Source organism: Rhinatrema bivittatum, chromosome 1 (assembly GCF_901001135.1).
Source record: "Rhinatrema bivittatum chromosome 1, aRhiBiv1.1, whole genome shotgun sequence".
NCBI lineage: Eukaryota > Metazoa > Chordata > Amphibia > Gymnophiona > Rhinatrematidae > Rhinatrema > Rhinatrema bivittatum.
In genome coordinates, this window is record NC_042615.1 from 346,646,481 (window position 1) to 346,664,249 (window position 17,769).

Here is a 17,769-nt window from a genome sequence, read left to right on the forward strand (position 1 = left end):
AACAGACCACTTGGGAATCTGTAATGAATTACATAATGGTATTTTTTGTGAGATGTTTCTGGCTCACTCCAATCTGAAACCACTATAAAATCACTGTATCTTGGGTTCTTCTTAGGAAGTCAGGTCAGACTTTGTAACCTCAGTTCATGGCACTGCAGGAGGTATCTCTAAAGACTATTATCCACAATCACAGCATTGTACCACACTCTATATTTGTACTAAAACACAAATATAGAATGACAGCAGATAAAGACAGTAAGGCTCATCTAATCTGTCCAACATTTCTTTTGCTGTACTCATCAGTTTCTCCCAACCCAGAACTAGAAGCACACTTAACTAAGCCATCCTCTCCTACATCTACTCACTTAGAGCCTCTTCCTATCACTTTTTGTTCTAGAAATTCTTCCCAACTGACAAGGTACTTCTTATGTATTTATACCTTTGAGGTATTTAAATGTCTTTTATACGGTGTCTCACCTCTTCTCTAGAGTATATGTATTTAGGTCATTAAGTCTCATTTTGATGCAGACCCTAAAGGATGGGACTTACATATCCATAACCAGGACAGGAAAGAGAGGAGAAATGAAAGAGACATTTAAATACCTCAAAGATATAAATAATGCACATGAAACAAACTTTTTTCAGTAGACATACATTCTAGAACAAGAGGTTACAAGTATCAGCTCCAAGGGGATAAGCTCAGGAATAAGATTTGAAAATATTTCTTCTCCGAAAGGGTGGTAGATGCATAGAACCTTACCAATATTTCTGTTTCCAGTTTTGGTTGCTTCCCAAATAAGACTTTGTCAGCAGTCACCTCTTGAGAACTGTAGTGTTCCTGGTCTCAAAAACAGACTGCTAGTGAGACTGTATCTTCTATGTGCTGACTGGCAAGATTCTTAGCAAAATGTGATTGTAAAGTACAAAAAAGATATAAGCAATCATTGCTATAAAAACAGATTAAGGAGACTCAGTCCCTCCATCTATCCCCTCCCAGATCTTAGTTTGTTATAAATTTACTATACGCAAGTTAATATTTAGAACAGCGTACAGAACTGAACGGAAAGGAATAAGATAGTGAAGCCCTGAAGGAGAGAACTTTAAAAATCTTCAAAAATATATTTATAAAAAAATATCCTTCAGCAACTTACAATGAATCCGAAAACAACAGTGGAGAAGAATCCTCCAATTAAGCCTTCCCAGGTCTTTTTAGGAGATAGCTAATCCAAAATGGGAAAAAAAAAGTACAAGTGATCAAAAAACAGACAATACACTGACATTTTAAGTACATTTGCCTGCATGAACACATGGCATACTTTTACACATCAACTGATCATTTATGTTTTTATTCATTAATTTTCAAACTACCACACCATTAGTATAGTTCAGGTAATGTCTCATGGCCAAAATGCACTGCCATCTCTGCTACAGGAAAGAAAATGAAGGATTAAAGGCAAAATGCAGTCTTGTGTTTTCTTACTCTGCAATAATAACTATTGCTTTTTTCCCCCTTTTATTTTAATTCATTGCACTGAAAAATTACTTAAACTGCATTCAACAAGTATCAATTAAAACAAGACCAGGCAAAAGCAGAAACAGTAATAGAAATTACAGTACTATATGGATTTTTGGGTATCTGTTTCTCAGTATTGTAGTCTTTATGCTAAGAGGATATAAATATTGGGCCCGCCTCGCTCTTTCCTTTGGAAATTCTCATACAGTCCAAGAGTAAGGGCTGAGTAGAAAAGTTATCTACTTCACTAAACTGACCACAGATACGCACACACAAAAGTGAAAAAAGGCATGTTCATAACATTTTGCTGACCTTATAAGAGATGCGGAAGGATAACCCTAAATGCAATCACATATCAAAAAGCTTTTTAAATATTTGAGTATGTGTATGGAAAAAGGTCTTTAAATAAATATTTAAAAACAGTCTCATATGATAGAAAAATAAAGCAAATTATATCAAAATGTTTGTTTTCATCAAGTGATATTTGTATACTGCATGAAATACAGAACATTAGATTTATTTTCCAGTGTACATTCTCTAATGTATAGGAACATTGGTTCTTACCTGCTAATTTTCATTCCTGTAATGCCACAGATCAGTCCAGACAAGTGGGTTTATTCATCCCTACCAGCAAATGGAGGCAGAGGACAAAACTTTGGGCACTGCTACATATCAGAGAGTGCCATCTGCAGTCCCTCAGTATCAACCTGTACCCAAGCCAAGATAATTTAACAACAGGTCGAACCAAATCTCCTGGGATGGATACCCATGAACTGAATTGAACAGAAACTCCAGTAAACTATGCAATACTAGACAAACAATCTTAAACATTTTCTTATGAACTCATAGGCTCAACAGCAAAACAAGCAGTCTTTCATCAAAATCACAGAGGGCGGGCCTCTGGACTGATCTGAGGTGTTACAGGAACGAAAATTAGCAGGTAAGAACCCATTTTCCTTTCCTGAACATACCCAGATCAGTCCAGACAAGTGGGATGTACCAAAGCCCCCTTATACTGGGCGGGAACCCGAAAAACCCGCTATCAGAACACTCTCACCAGATTGATGACCCAGCCATCTTGTCACCACTACTGAAACCATGCCTCACGATGTGGTACTCACAAAATCATATAAGGAATCTGCCACATACGTGACTACTGCCTCAAGGTGGGCTGCTTGGATTGGGGACAGCGTTCCCATGGAAGACTGCTCCTGGGGCTTCTGGATCCCACACAAGGAGGCTCGCTGCATCAGGCTGGCACAAACCGCAGTTCAGAGCACAAGAGCAGACACCTCAAACACCCGCTTGAGCTGAACTTCCAGTTTGTGATCCTTTAGGGCAGCCGCCCCAGCTACCGGAATTGTGGTCTTTTTAGTGACAACCGATACGGCAGTATCCACTTAAAGTGTTTTGAGGCGATCCAAATGCTCGAGCACTAAAGGATAAAGCTTCACCATAGCTCTCCCCGCTTTCAAGCCAGAGTCCGGGGAGTCCCATTCCCAGCTAATCAGCTTCCGGATTCTTCTTTGGAATGGGAAAGGCGCTGGGCGGTCCCCGCAGGCCATCTAAAACCGGATTAACACCCTCGCTATCCAACTCCACCAGAGAGAGCGTAATCCCCAATTCCTCCAACACCTGGGGAATAAGGGGCCGCAACTCCTCCCTCTTGAAAAGGTGGACCACCCGTAGGTAATCGCCCTACGCCTCAGGCCTCTCAAATGAACCCTGATCTTCCTTAGGCTCATCCGGATCCTGGGGGTGCATCTCATCAGGATCTGCATCCAGATCCGCCGCCAGAGAAGAACCACCCTTAACCTGAGGGTCATCAGAATCCTCCAGTTCCTCGGGGTCTGAGTCCAGGCACGTAGGACGGGATCCCTGAGGCTGATCACGTGAACCCACGGAACCCGCATGGGACTCCCGAGGCTTCTTGGCGGAGCCTGTCGGACTATCTTTGAACCTCCGCTTTCCCGCTTCCCGAGCTAGAAAGGCTTCATGAAATAAAAGGACAAATTCGGGAGAGAACACCCTTGGTTCCCCCGAGGGTCCCTCCAGACTGCTGGGGCCTGACACAGCTGCCCCCTCCTCACGCTGCTGAATCGCGGGAGAAAGAGGAGGGGGAAGTCCCCGGATCCGCGGGACAACTGAGCTCCCTTACACAGGTCCCCCTTCAACTGGAGGACTGCGCCTCTGCAGCCCCCCCACGTCCACGAAGTCCTCCGCAGCTTAGTCTGTTTAGCGGAAGCTCCCCTCCCCACCGCGCACACAGTGCAGAGGGAGAGGGAATTAAGAAACACCAACCCAACACCACAGGCCCGGCAGGTCTCCACAAGCGGCCTGTCTATCATCGGGCCCAAAGACCATTCGCCAGTAGGAAAGAAAGTAGAGTTCGCAGGGGTAGGGGCTCACCACGCGGCCGCTGCCTTAGATGAAGAGAGCGGGCCCACCACCGCGAAGTTCCCGCCAGCGTGAAAGAGCAGGGGCTGCAGCCGCGGGAAACACGTGCACAGGCCGCTATTCAAAACAGGGCGCTTCAAGAGACACTTTCCCCCCATCCGGGGGCTCTCTCGTACCTTGGCAGGAGCTGATTTCCCCCCACCCAGCCTGATGGCTCCGGGTCTAGCCACAGACGGTCCTGCCATGCAGGCTGCTTGTCAGGCTGCTCAGCTCTACAAGTCTGCGCTTCCGCTACTGCTTTCCCTTGACTTTTAACTACAACAGCAAAGCTAATAATGAGCAAATGGAAAAAAGGGCCCCCAAAAGGGAGATACTTCCCTGAAGCCAAGCGGGCAGGAGGGGACTTCCGGTACCCCTGAGAGAACCAATCCCCTGGCTATCAGTGGTCCCGGGGATCTCGGGCTAAAACCACCAGGAGTATCCAAACCCCCCCCCCCCACCGTTCGCCCCGGCTCAACCCGAGGGATGGCCCTCAACAGGAACCTGGCACCTCGGGGAGCACGAAATCTTCCGAACACCAGATCACTCAGGACTGCAGGTTTACACCTCTACCATCTGCTGGAGGCAGAGAAATACTGAGGTATGTTCAGGAAGGGAACATTATTGTAAAGCTTAAGATGAACATTTTTAAAAGAACATACTTGGATACATGGGTCTTTCTCTGGTATTAGAGCACTAACGCACATGTTGATAGTCAAGGTCATTTTTCTTTATCCAAGCTTAAATCACAAAATTATCCAATATTTTAATTTACATAGAAGTCTTAGAAATGATATACTCTATAACAATAATTTCCTCTGTGTATTTTGCAAAATCCCCAAAGCTTAAATGAAAAGCATTAATATTTTGCAATAATCCTGCTACTGCTGGTAAATTCTTTAAGCAGCAACCCTACAACACCCTTTTGTCACCATGGAAGTGACCAACTCAGCTTTCTTCAGAGCGTGGCTAATGTGGTGCTCCTGTATTTGGCCACTAAAATGTTGCGGATGAGTGAGGTCTGAATGCAGCCTCCCCAGTACCAGCTGGCGCAGGAAAACAGAAGACCTGACCTGGGAAATAACAGCACTGCCACTGAGCTCAGAAAAAGTCAAACAAACACTTCTGGTTTAGAAACATCTATGCACAATACCACAAACTTTAAAATGTAAGCTGAAAGCTTTTTTTAAAGTATATATTAAAGACTTGACATTGCTGACCTCTAATTGCGTAACAATTTTGTCCCAGTTCTTCAATTTCAGATTTGATATAAAACACAATATATATTAGAGTCGAATTAAAAAGGAGCGCGCGGTTCCCAGCACACACATGGACATGCCGATTTTATAACATGTGCGCACCGGCATGCGGGCAATGAATTTTCGAGAAATACATGCAGCAACGCATTTGAGCTTCCCCCAGTTCCCTCCCAATCCGCTCCTGGGCGCTGGCCAGATGCCAGTACGTGATTCCCCAGGACAACGGCTAATGGCCGCTGTCCGGGCTGGCCTCCGTCCCGCCCAGACCCCGCCCACTTGTGCGCTTAGCGGGGTTTGCGCTCATGAACGGTCCCGTTTTAAAATGTGCACGGCGCATGTAAGTCCTAGCCTCGCACGTAAATCCCGCTTTTTTATGCGCCCGGGCCTTTGAAAATCAGGGCTATTTTGATTAAAGAAGATGTGAACCATTTGTCCAATTTCAGTCTCAAATAAAAATTTTATAATTTATTATTCTGAAATTCGGGCCAATTGTCATACCCATAAAATATGAATATACAAGCCGTTAAGCCCGTTAAAACGGGCCACATTACATTTTTTTTCAGTCCATTTTCAAACACAGCCCCTCTCTCCTCCCCCCCTTCCTCCTCCCCCCCTCCCACTCTCACCCTCCCTAACTCTCACCACCAAGTTCACAGCTCCTCCCCCTCCCCGCCCCTCACTCTCACCCTCCCTCCCTCACCACCGAGTTCGCTGCTCCTCGCCACCCCCTCCCCTCACCACCGAGTTCGCTGCTCCTCGCTGCTGCTGCCGCCTCCCTCCCTCACCACAGAGTTCGCCGCTCCTTGCTGCCGCCGCCGCCCCCCTCCCTCCCTCACCACCGAGTTCGCTGCTCCTCGCTGCTGCCGCCGCCTCCCTCACCACCGAGTTCGCTGCTCCTCGCTGCTGCCGCCGCCTCCCTCCCTCACCACAGAGTTCGCCGCTCCTCGCTGCTGCCGCCCCCTCCCTCCCTCACCACCGAGTTCGCCGCCGCTCCTCGCTGTCGCCACCGCTGCTCCTCACCGCCGCCATGTTTTTTAACAACTGACGCTCCGCTTGACCGACATGCTCGCCCGCACATGCGCGGTAGAGCTGCTCTCTACTGCGCATTTGCAGCATGTCGGTCAAGCTTCATTTATTAGGTTGATAATTTATTTATTTATATATATATAGGGGCAGATTTTCAAAGGCTACGCGCGTGACCCGAGAAAATCTGCCCCTGCGTGCGCATATGTTCCAGGGCTCTGAAAAAGGGGCGTTCCGGGGTGGGGCCGTGGGCGGGGTGCCGGCCCGGGGGCGTTCCGGGGGCGGGATCTAGGCCTCCGGAACAGCTGCTGTGCTGGGGGATGGTGTGCTGGCAGCCGGCCGGCAGGCGTAACATCAACAATAATAGTAGGGGGGGTTTAGATAGGGCTGCTGGGCGGGTTAGATAGGGGAAGGGAGGGGAAGGTGGAGGGGGGGGGGCAGAAGGAAAGCTCCCTCCGAGGCCACTCAGATTTCGGCAGCACACCCATGTTATAAAATCGGGCGTAGATTTGTTCGCGCCGGGTTGAAGATCTGCCCTATATATATATATTTTTTTTTTTTATTTTATACTATTTATATCAACCATTCACTTCTCTAGCTACAAGATAAGTTGTAACTATGTAAAGAAAAAAATTACATTTATAGCATGCTGGACAAAAATATTTCACACGTTTGCATACCCTAATAGATTTGTGTCTTTCACCCTAACATGGGACAAAGGCACAGATCTATAGAGCTATTCGATAATTATGAATCTGAATGAAGACATCGGCTATATTAATATCATCATCACTAAGAAGTGACAAATTTACTTTTGGATAATTGTTTCCCTACAATGGGAAAAAAAATATAGTACAAGAAATCTGACTTTTTTGTGATAATTTTATGTTAATGGCACTTATTGAGAGGCTCTGATAATTACACGTTTGCATTAACTTTTATAATGCTTTGATTAACACAAACGAACAGGCATCAGATGGATCCAGATGCTAAGAACACATTAAAGATTATGGAATTGAAGTTGCAGGGCTTGGGGTGATGCGCTCTGATGCTGGTAAACTCCAACATTTCAGAACAGCTGGCTTGGGGAATGCTCACAATTCAGCAATAAAGCATGGGCTGGGAAACAAAGCATCAAGAACTGCTCTAGAGCAGGGGTGGGCAAACCCTTTTTTTTTTTTTTTTTTTTTTTTTTTTTTTTTTAAGAGGGCCACATAGTTTATCAGGGCCGGGCTGGGCCAGATGTTCTCCTTAGAACTTTTGTGAGCAGAGTGGGGGATCCCTTTAGAGCTCCGTGAGCAGGGGGAGGGGCAGTTACACTGGCAATTATACCCCACAGTCAGAGGACCAAAGCAGCAACCATACCAATAAAAAGAATAATTCGACACAATTAAACTGAATAACATCAAACAGTTAAAAACTCATATAAAAATTTTCCAACACCCATAAAATATTTCAAAACAGACACATCAAATGATACCCAATAATTAAAACTAGTAAGGATTTTAAAAAAATTCCCTGCTCTCCATACTTGGGAGCTTTTAATTTTCAGATGCCACGAGATTATCATGGATTAGCAGGCAGAGAGAAAAGGGGGGGGGGGGGGGGTTTGCGGTGCAGGGGAAAAAAATGGTTTCATTTTTCAGTTCGTTTTCGGTTCATGGCATGTTTGATTAATTTCATTTGTGTGAAAAAACAAAATTAAAAAAAAAACAAAAACAGCCAAAAAACTACCACAGGGCCTACCTCCCAGTCCTCCCACCAACCCAAAAAATGCCAGGGCCAGGATCCCACCTGGCCCCTAATTACCCGGTCCCATTGGGATATACCATCGAAGCCTAGGCCCAGGCCGAAGCTTCAGTCTTCTGTAGGCAGAGGCAGGTCACTGCGGCCTCAGCCTCCACAAGGCCAAGGCCTAGGGCAAAGCCCAAACCCAGGCCCAACGCCAGGACTTTAGCCCAGACCCAGGCCCATTGCCTGAGCCTCGGCCAGAGCCCGGACCCATACCCGATGCCGAGGCCTCAGCACAGACCCAGACCTAATGCTGGAGCCTGGCCCTCAGCCTACGTCAGGCCCAGGCCTCAAAGCACATCCATCGTCCTCTTCTTTCTTCTTCAACTGACGCTGTTCACTGTCGTCGCACTGGAGTTAACTCCAGCACATCACCCCAGCAGATGGCACCATTCTGATATATGGCATTGCCAGAAGGCAAAACCACGGATGTCAGTGTGAAAGTGTTTTCAAAAAGGTTGTCCAATAAGGTCTTAGTGTAGAAATCTGTAAAGCCTTACATACAAGATTACTTAACAAAAAGGGCTTTACCTTAGCATAATGTGTTATTTCTATACCACTGTTAATGATGAACACAACATACATTACTTGTCAGAGTACCTTAATTAAGGGGGTCCTTCCAAAAAAGAATCCAAAAAGGTACGCCATTATGTCATTGCAAATAACAATTGAGATTGGGACAATAAACCTAAAAATCAAAGAAAAAAAAAAACAAACAAAAATGAAATCTTTTCATGCAGAAAAGCAGACTAAGCAATTTAGCAATTTCTGCTCACAGTTTCATATGTTGTATTTTTAATTCTGCCTTCTTTTATATTTTTAACCAGCAAAAGAGAAGATAATCCTGTCTTAAAATGCTGAAAAGAACAGAATTTGAGAAGCCATTTTTTTGTATGCCACTCAAAAGTCTTTATCAAGTGCCACAGGCAGTATTTGTTTGATGGGGATAGTAGTAACATCAGTCGGACAAAACTTGTATCCAGAGCACAACAAAATTATTTCTTAAAAAAAAAAATACAGTTCGTTTTCCATACTTCAGAGCATAGTATAAGCCCCCCAGCCTGCCGCAATTCTGCAGAATCTTTTTTGTCACAGAATTCACTTCCACCACCTTTCTCACCCCTCAGGCATGCTGCTTTGGTGACAAACTGAGTCACTGGACACAGGCACTCACTGGATTCTCATCAAGGAGGAGAGCAGAAGGTGAGGTAAAAGGTCACAAAGGACGAAGGACAGGAAGAGCATGCTTTGAAAGGATAAAGAAAGATAAGGAGTTACAAAAGAGGGGCATAGAAGGGCAAAACTTATGAAAGAAAAGAGAATTATGACCAAGCAAACTATTATGAAACCTACTCAAACTGATTCTTGATATAAGTAGGGCACCATTTTTCCAGAATGGTCAGGACTGAGACCATTCTAGATAATGTTACCATTTTTTTTATAACAGCTAAGCAATAACTAAACAAAAAGGGTCAATTGGCACATACCACCACCAATGTTTTAAGCAATATCTAGGATAGGAAAAGCTGTTGAAAGTTGACCAATGACCAACAATTTGCATTTGTGCATGTGGCAGTTACACTGCAACACATCAACTTCTCCTTGCTTTATTCACTCCACATACAGACTTCTCATCGCTGCAGACAAGGATGTTGCTTGGCAACATTTCCAAGACAATCCTTTTTCATTTTTATTATAGACTGGCTCTGCAGTTAAGTAAATTTCCATGCCTTTTTTTGGAACAACTCGTTAGCATCCCCAGTACTTTGCATTTAATCTGGAAAACAATTATCTTAAGGAGACGATGCTGCACTCCCTATTAACTGTTATAAGCTCATCTGATTCCTCTGCAGGGCTCCTCTACATATTCATCACTCCTACATAACTGGCCTTACCGCTCATTCTTTGGGCTCCTGTCTCTCCCGATGCAGCCCATGTAGCAAAACACGGTCTGTGTCGAGGGATCAAAAATCTATTCTCTTCAACAACTGTGAATAAACAATGATTATATTAAAATTAATTCTTTGTTACGTTTCTTCGATTGAGTTCTGTAAGACAAGGTTCCATGAACGTAACCAGCGCTATACTACCTACTACTATGGTCTGTACCCTATTACTGTTGACCGCTCATCATCTCCACTCCTCATTAGCTTGAACTTAAAGCATGCCAGCCATACCGACCGGGCTTCCAGGTGATTGATGTCCCAGTGGGACTCTTCGACACTCAAACACCCTTGGGCCGTCAACTCCAGATAGTGCGCCCCCTAACCGTGAAGACTTGCATCTGTCGTACCAACCAGGTCAGAAAGGACAAGGAACTCCCTTCCTCAGATGATCCTCCTGAAACCACCCCTGGAGGAGAGAGCAGATTTCCATCGCCAAGTGGAACCGAATCGCATAGTCCTGAGATTGCAGGCTCCAATGAGACAGCAGGAAGCGCTGAAGAGAACTCTTATGCACCCTCACCCATGGTTGGGTTCTAGGGGTTGCCACCATCAAGCCGAGTACCAGTAGGTAGGACCATACCATCGGATGCATGGTGTTCACCAACTGACGCACTTGAGACATCAATTTCTGAATCCGAACTTCCGGCAGGAAAACTTTGTCCTGCCTGATGTTGAATCGGACCCCCAGATACTCCAATGACTGGGATGGCTGAAGATTGCTCTTGGTCAGGTTCACCACCCAACCAAGCTCCCACAATAAGGAGATCACCTTGTGTGTCACCACGTGGCTCTCTTCTTGAGATTTGGCTCAAATCAGCCAGTCATCCAAACACTGGTACATCAGAATCCCTTCTCTCCCCATTACCACCGCTATGACCACTATAACGCTTGGAGCGATGGCTAAACCAAAGGGCAATGCTTGAAACTGATAATGGTGACCTAACACCAAAAAGCGTAGAAAGTGTTGGTGCGCCAATCAGATGGGAATATGAAGGTAAGCCTCTGACAGATCTAGGAAGGTCAGAAATTCCCCCAACTGCACCGCCATTATCACAGAGTGTAATGTTTGCATGCAAAAATGAGTCACCTGAAAATGACGGTTGACCCTCTTGAGATCCAAAATGGGACGAAAGGAGCCCTCCTTCTTGGGCACAACAAAATTAATGGAATAGCGCCCCATACTTTCTTGATCCATGGGCACCGGAATCACAGCCCTCAGCCTGAGGAGCCTTTGAAGCATGAACTCCACTGCCTGCTTCTTCTGCAGGGAGTGGCAAGGGGACACCATGAACAAGTCCCAAGGAATACTGCAAAATTGCAGCGCATAACCTTCTCGTATCACCTCCAAGACCCCCCGGTCTGATGTGATCTCGACCCCCCCCCCCTTTTGATAAAAGAGAGAGAAAGAGAAAGGTCCCCATCTCATTTTCCCGAAGGTGGGTCAGTAAACCTTCATTGGGAGGTATGGGATGATCCACAGCACGAACCTGTGCCTCGTCAGTCGCATACGCCTGGATCCTGCAGCACAACCTCTCGTGATAAAGAGGTGCTGTACCTGTCTCATCATCCAGGAAAACGAGGAACTGGAGATTCTTTCCACTTACTGACCAGATTCTCCAACTCGTTGTCAAACAAGAGTGAGCCGTAAAAAGGCAATATGGTGAGATTAGCCTTGGAGGTCGAATCTGTCAACCAATTTCTCAACCACACTTGGCACCTGACTACCACAAACCAAAGACACTCCTCTGGACAAGGAGCGGACCAAGGCACAGCCTGCATCAGCCAAAAAGGCAGCAGCTGGTACCATAACAGAGGTAGGATATATGCAAGAGACAGCAACCTTCTCGGAGAGAAGTAAACAAGAGCATGCCACCAAGGAACAACACAAAGCGATGCAAGGTCACTGCCACAGCTTCAAATGCCCGCTCAAGGATAGTCTCGATCTTGCTAACATGAGCATCCTTCAAGGCCATTCCCCCTTCATGGGAATAGAGGTCCTCTTGGAGACTGCACACACAAGTGCATCTATTACAGAAAACGGAAATGCTCTCTCATTACTGAATCCAGAGGGTACAGGCCTTCCAAAATCCAACCCCTTTGGCAATAGCCTCTGGGGCACCACACTTGAGCTCAGACAATTCTAGAATAGCTTCCATCACGGGGAAAAAAACAAGAGGCTTTATACAAGGGTGATTTCTCTTTGGCTCAGAAATGGAACTGCCCCAGGAACTCCAAGCATCATCCAGGTCTGGGAAAAAAAACAGAGCTGGCAGTTCATCTCTATGAAAGAACCATCACATGGTTCTATATGGCTCCAATCCTGGGGGTGGGATCCCCATCCTCAAAAGAGGCAGGATCTGTACCATCCTCTGAGTCAGCCTGAGCTCCATCCAGAAGAGCCACTGCCACTCGAGGGGCACTGTGGTGCTGAAAAAGAAGTTGAAGCATCCAGAACAAGAGGCACCTGAGGACTACCTACTGAGCCACCGTCCCCTGCTGAGAAACAGTTAGGGGAGGGCCAAGGTCAGTCGCCCCATCTGAGACATCTACCAGACCACATCTGGCTGGGAAGAACCAGGCTTAGCCAAAATCGGAGGAACACAAGACACCCTGAGCCTCCAAGCAGAACTGGCACAAAGCAGTGGGAACTCCAGGAAGATGTCTAAAAAGAACAGGCAGTGCAAAGTTAAGGTGCTTAGGCTTCTGAGGGACAGGCGCTATCATAGCTGAAAATGCGTCTAACTGCTTTTTTTTTTTTTAATATACACGCTCAACTAGGTGCCCAAAAATTATGCATCCAATACTTGTGAGCGCACACCTCAGCACTCAACTATGTGTCCAAAAATTATGCATCCAAGAATTAGGCACGCACACTTAGGCGCTCACCCAGGTGACCAAAATAAGCGTGCACAAAAAACTCATGCGCACAGTGCCCCTTGAGCGTTGACGGAAGCGTGCGGCCACTATTTGGCGCTTAACATGGGAGCTCAAAATTCAAGGCTATATTGTGCGCCCAAAAACTGGGCGCACAACTGGATGCACAGTGAGACGCATATACAGGACCAATAATCCAGTAGAGGGCAGCCTCTGAAAGCTTGCAGCGAAAAGCCTAGCCTATAAAGGCTGCTCAACCCGTCAAGTGGCCCACATCCCTGAACCTCCCACAGAGCGGGACGAACGTCAGAACAGCACGCCAACCTCGGAGTCCAAGCGGGAGAAGGAAACCCTGTACAGTTAAAATCTCCCGCTATGTTTCTATATATATCATCATCATCTTTTTTTTTTTTTTTTTAAACTTACCAGAGCTCAGCCTTGCTTAGCTGAGCATAGATACAGTTTTCAGCTGCAGAGAGGGAAGGTTATTGCCATCACTGCCGTGCTCGGCTTCCTGCACCTGCTGCCTTTCAGCCGCTCAAGCAGCTAAGTCCACATCGGCAAGCCAACTACCGAGCAAGGCACACCTCTGAGGGACCATGGAAATTACCTCAGGAATTCTCAACTGGGGGAGGGACCTTTAGATATCACTGCAGGACAACAGAGCTTTCTTTTCTGTAATTTAGATTTCAAATTTCTCCTTCCAAAAAACTTGAAGCAATCCCCATCTGCTGGAGACGGAGAATACTGGCAGGCTGGGGTCACTGCAGGACTATATATACTGTGATGTCAGCTTGCTCCATCTCCATCTGCTGGCAGGGGAGCATAAACCCACTGGTCCTGAGTCCATCTGTCTACACGCTAGGAAATCAAGTTTTTCTGGATAACAGATCACATCCCAGGAACCAATATTTTTTTCATATAATGAAATTTTCCAATTAATAGATAAAAATATCACAAAAGCAACAAATTTAATTAACATTTACTTTCCAAGTCCATTTATGAAAAATGGAGAGATTTTCACCTTGTTAAATCTCTAGTACCCATATATAGTTTATCTCATCCGTGTGTTAGTCACTGTCCATCACACTGAAAAATGCATATATGCACTGCCTTTTTGGATACATTTGATACTTGATCCTCTTTCCTTAGCTTCTTTCAGTGCTCCACTCAAAACTGTCCCTTAAGAAACATAAATAAGACTCTTATTTACATAGTTCTGATTTTCAAAAACATTTACACACGTAAAACTGGGATGGTTGGCTTTAGTTTTCAAGAGATGCTACTGGGTCAGTATATACAACCTTTGACTTGGGAATTGCGGAGGATAAGTGAGTTAAGAAGAGAAATGATCTCCAATTAAACCAGAAATGACTAATATACATAATTGACTGAATCTACGAATAAATCTATGACTGGGTTTGCATGGCAAAGAAAAGACGGTGTAGAAAGCCTTCCATTTAGTGGTAAAAAATTTTCGCTGAAACAAGGCAGACAACTATGAGGAATTGGTGGAAAACTTCCTCAAGGCATATAAAAGCCTTGGCTGCAAAATATCACTGAAGATACATTTTTTGCAATTTCAACTAGATTTTCTCCACCAAAGTGCAAAGCAGTGAGTGATGAACATGGCGAGCAATTTCATCAGGACATTGCAGCAATGGAAATACGCTCTCAGGGCAAATGGAGCCCATCAATGCTTGCCGACTACTGCTGGACTGTGACATGAGAAGTTCCATTTAGTGAATACAAAAGACGAGCCAAGTAGCCACTGCAAAAGAACTAAACTATGTATATATATATATATATATATATATACACATATATATATATATACACATATATATATATATATATATATATATATATACATAATAGATTTTAACCTTTTGTTACATAGTACATTTTATTTCTATAATCCTTTTGCTGATCTAATTTTTAAAGTGTTACATAAGCAGGCCAAGGAAATATTATGCAACCATAAATACAAGAAAAGACCTAAGTTTATAATCACAACTCTATCATCTATGCAGTATCTATGCAATAAACAGACATAAAATGTAAAACTTTAAATATCATGGAAAAAGTAGCCAGTTAGCTGATTTAATTCCTATATTTGAATTTAGCACATCAACATCAATAAATGGCACATTTTGTTGCTGAAGCAGATGCTTCTAAAAATTTGTATACCAGTGGAAGTATACATCTTCTGCAGTCTGTAGCCTACTCCCAAATTGGCTAGTAAGCTATAGACTGAACAAAGATAAATGTTAAACAAGAGGGTACAGAATGCTGATCCCTGAGGGACTCTTTTGGTAACTGGGTACCATTCTGAATTTTGGGTCCTTATTTTCACTTGAAAAAAACGATAAGTTAGAAAAGATTCAAACCACCTTAATTCACAGCCAGATAATCCAATTTCTTTCAAATGAGTAAATAATAGTTGATTTATGGGATCAACTGTGGTTGAGTTGTGCAGTAAAACAAGGATGTCTGGACATTGTTTAAAAATACCATCTTGGAAGGCCAGACCAGATGTATTCCATACATTTAAAAAAGGTGGAAAGAAGGCCAAAGGATTGCCAACATAGTTAAAAGGTGGGGTGAGAGAGGCTTTTATAGCCAAAAGAATATCTTTCAAAAAATGGAAAAGAAAGCCAAATAAAGAAAACAGGAAACAGCATAAGCAATGGCAAGTTAGATGCAAAACAGTGATAAGGAAGGCAAAGAAAGAATTTGAAAAGCTCGCTGTGGAAGAAAAAACTCAAAATAAAACTTTTTAGGTACATTTGAAGCAAAAAGCCTGCAAGGGAATGAGTTCTACTATTAGATGATCAAGGGGTAAAAAGGACACTAACAGAGGACAAGGCCATAGCCAAGAGATTAAATTATTTGCTTCAATCTTTAATGAGTAAGATATAAGGCAGATACCTTTGGCAGAAGTGATATTTAAAAGTGATGATTCAGAGAAACCGAAATAAATCTCGGTGAACCTAGATATAATATGGCAAATAGACAAAATAAAGAATAGCAAATCACCTGGACTAGATGGTATACATTCCAGAGTGCTGAAAGAACTAAAAAATGAAATTGCAGATCTACTATTAGTAATCTGTAAACTATCATTAAAAATCAACTATGGTATCTGAAGACTGGAGGGTGGCCAGTTTTTTTTTTTTTAAAGGGTTCCAGGTGTGATCCAGGAAACTAGAAACCAATGAGCCTGATGTCAATGCTGGGAAAAATTACTGAACATGTAAATAGTCATAGTTTAATGGGACAAATCCAACATGGATGTAGCCAAGGGTAGTCTGCCTCAGCAATCTAATATATTTTTTGAAGGCATGAATAAACTTGTGGTTAAAGGTGAGCCAGTTGATATAGTGTATCTGGATTTTTAGAAGACAAATACCTCATGAGAGACTCTTGAGGAAATTAAGTCATGGGATAGGAGGCAATGTTCTATTGTGAACTGAGAGCTTGTGAAAAGATAGAAAACACAGAGTAGGGCTAAATGGTCAATTTTCTCAATGGAGAAAGGTAAATAATGAAGTGCCCTGGGGATCTGTACTAGGACCACTGCTTTTTGCATAATTATAAATGACCTAGAGATGGGAATAATGAGTCAGGTGATCAAATTTGCTGATACAAAATTATTCAAAGTTGTTAAATCACAAGAGGATTGTGAGAAATTGAAAGATGATCTTGAGAGACTGGACATCCATATGGCAGATGACATTTATGGGCATCCATATGGCTGAAGTGAATAAGTGCAAAATGATGCCCGTAACGACGAGCAATCCAAATTATAGCTACATAATGCAAAGTTCCTCATAGAGAATCGCCACATAGGAAAAGGATCTAGGCATCATCATGGATATGTTGAAATTCTCTGCTCAGTGTGCAGCAGCAGCAGCCAAGAAAGCAAACAGAATGCTATGAATTATTAGAAAAGGAATCAAAAATATCATAACGCATCTGTATTGCTACATGGTGCAACCATACCTTGAGTATTGTGTGCATTTCTGATCGCCACAACTCAAAAAAGATATATCACAATTAGAAAAAATACAGAGAAAGGTGATCAAAATGATAAAAGGGATGGAACAATTTCCCTATGAGGAAAGGCTAAAGAGGTTAGGGCTCTTCAGCTTGGAGAAGAGACAACTGAGGGAAGATATGACAGAGGTCTGTAAAATAATGAGGGTAATGGAACAGGTAAATATGAATCAGTTTACTCTTTCATAAAGGACAAAATGCTGAATAGAGTTGCCAACTGGCTCCAGATTTTCAGGACAGGTTAATCCAGTCCTGGTTTTACTCCATTGCATGCTAGGACTTATCCTGATTTCCCTATTGCATTCCCTAAGAAAAACAAGACTATAAGTGAACAATGTGACAAAGTGAACAACCACCACACCTAAAATGTGTATTGCATCAAACTACAATAAAATAGTTAAAGGGGCATATACAAACTTAACCTATTACGAAGATTACGTCCTTTTCTCTGAGAAAATGATCTAAAGACCATTGTACACACTCTCATTACGTCATCCTTAGTTTATTGCAATATATTGTATTTTAGCCTTCCACAAACAACCTGGGTGCAAAATTTCATAGCTCCTATAGTGTTTGGTATCTCAATTCAAAAGCATATTTCTCCAGTTTTGTCAAATTTAAGGTTCTTAAGGTTTTAAATGGGCTTGCCCCATCCTGTTTTAATGCTGTACATAAGTTTTACTGTCCATCAAGGTCCTTGAGATTTGCCTCAAAGAATCTTGTTGTTCCATCTTTTCTTATGATTAGACTAGACGAATGTCTTTTCTATGTGCAGGGATCTGAAATATGGAATCTATTACCACAAGACAAAGGAAGAAAGCTCACTACAAAAATTCAGGAAATCAGTAAAGTGTTTCTTTTTTAAACA

The 17,769-nt window shown here is 43.5% G+C and overlaps 1 protein-coding gene across 1 annotated transcript in view; it reads right to left on the bottom strand.

Annotated features, from left to right (window-relative positions):
* CDS1 (CDP-diacylglycerol synthase 1) overlaps nucleotides 1–17,769 on the bottom strand; it is a 194,843-nt gene that overhangs the window by 62,785 nt on the left and 114,289 nt on the right. The window contains exons 8-9 of the mRNA XM_029599378.1: nucleotides 8,623–8,710; nucleotides 1,152–1,220 (exon numbers count right to left, since the gene is read on the bottom strand). Coding sequence (XP_029455238.1) covers nucleotides 1,152–1,220; nucleotides 8,623–8,710 — 157 coding nt within the window. The remainder of the gene's footprint in view (nucleotides 1–1,151; nucleotides 1,221–8,622; nucleotides 8,711–17,769) is intronic.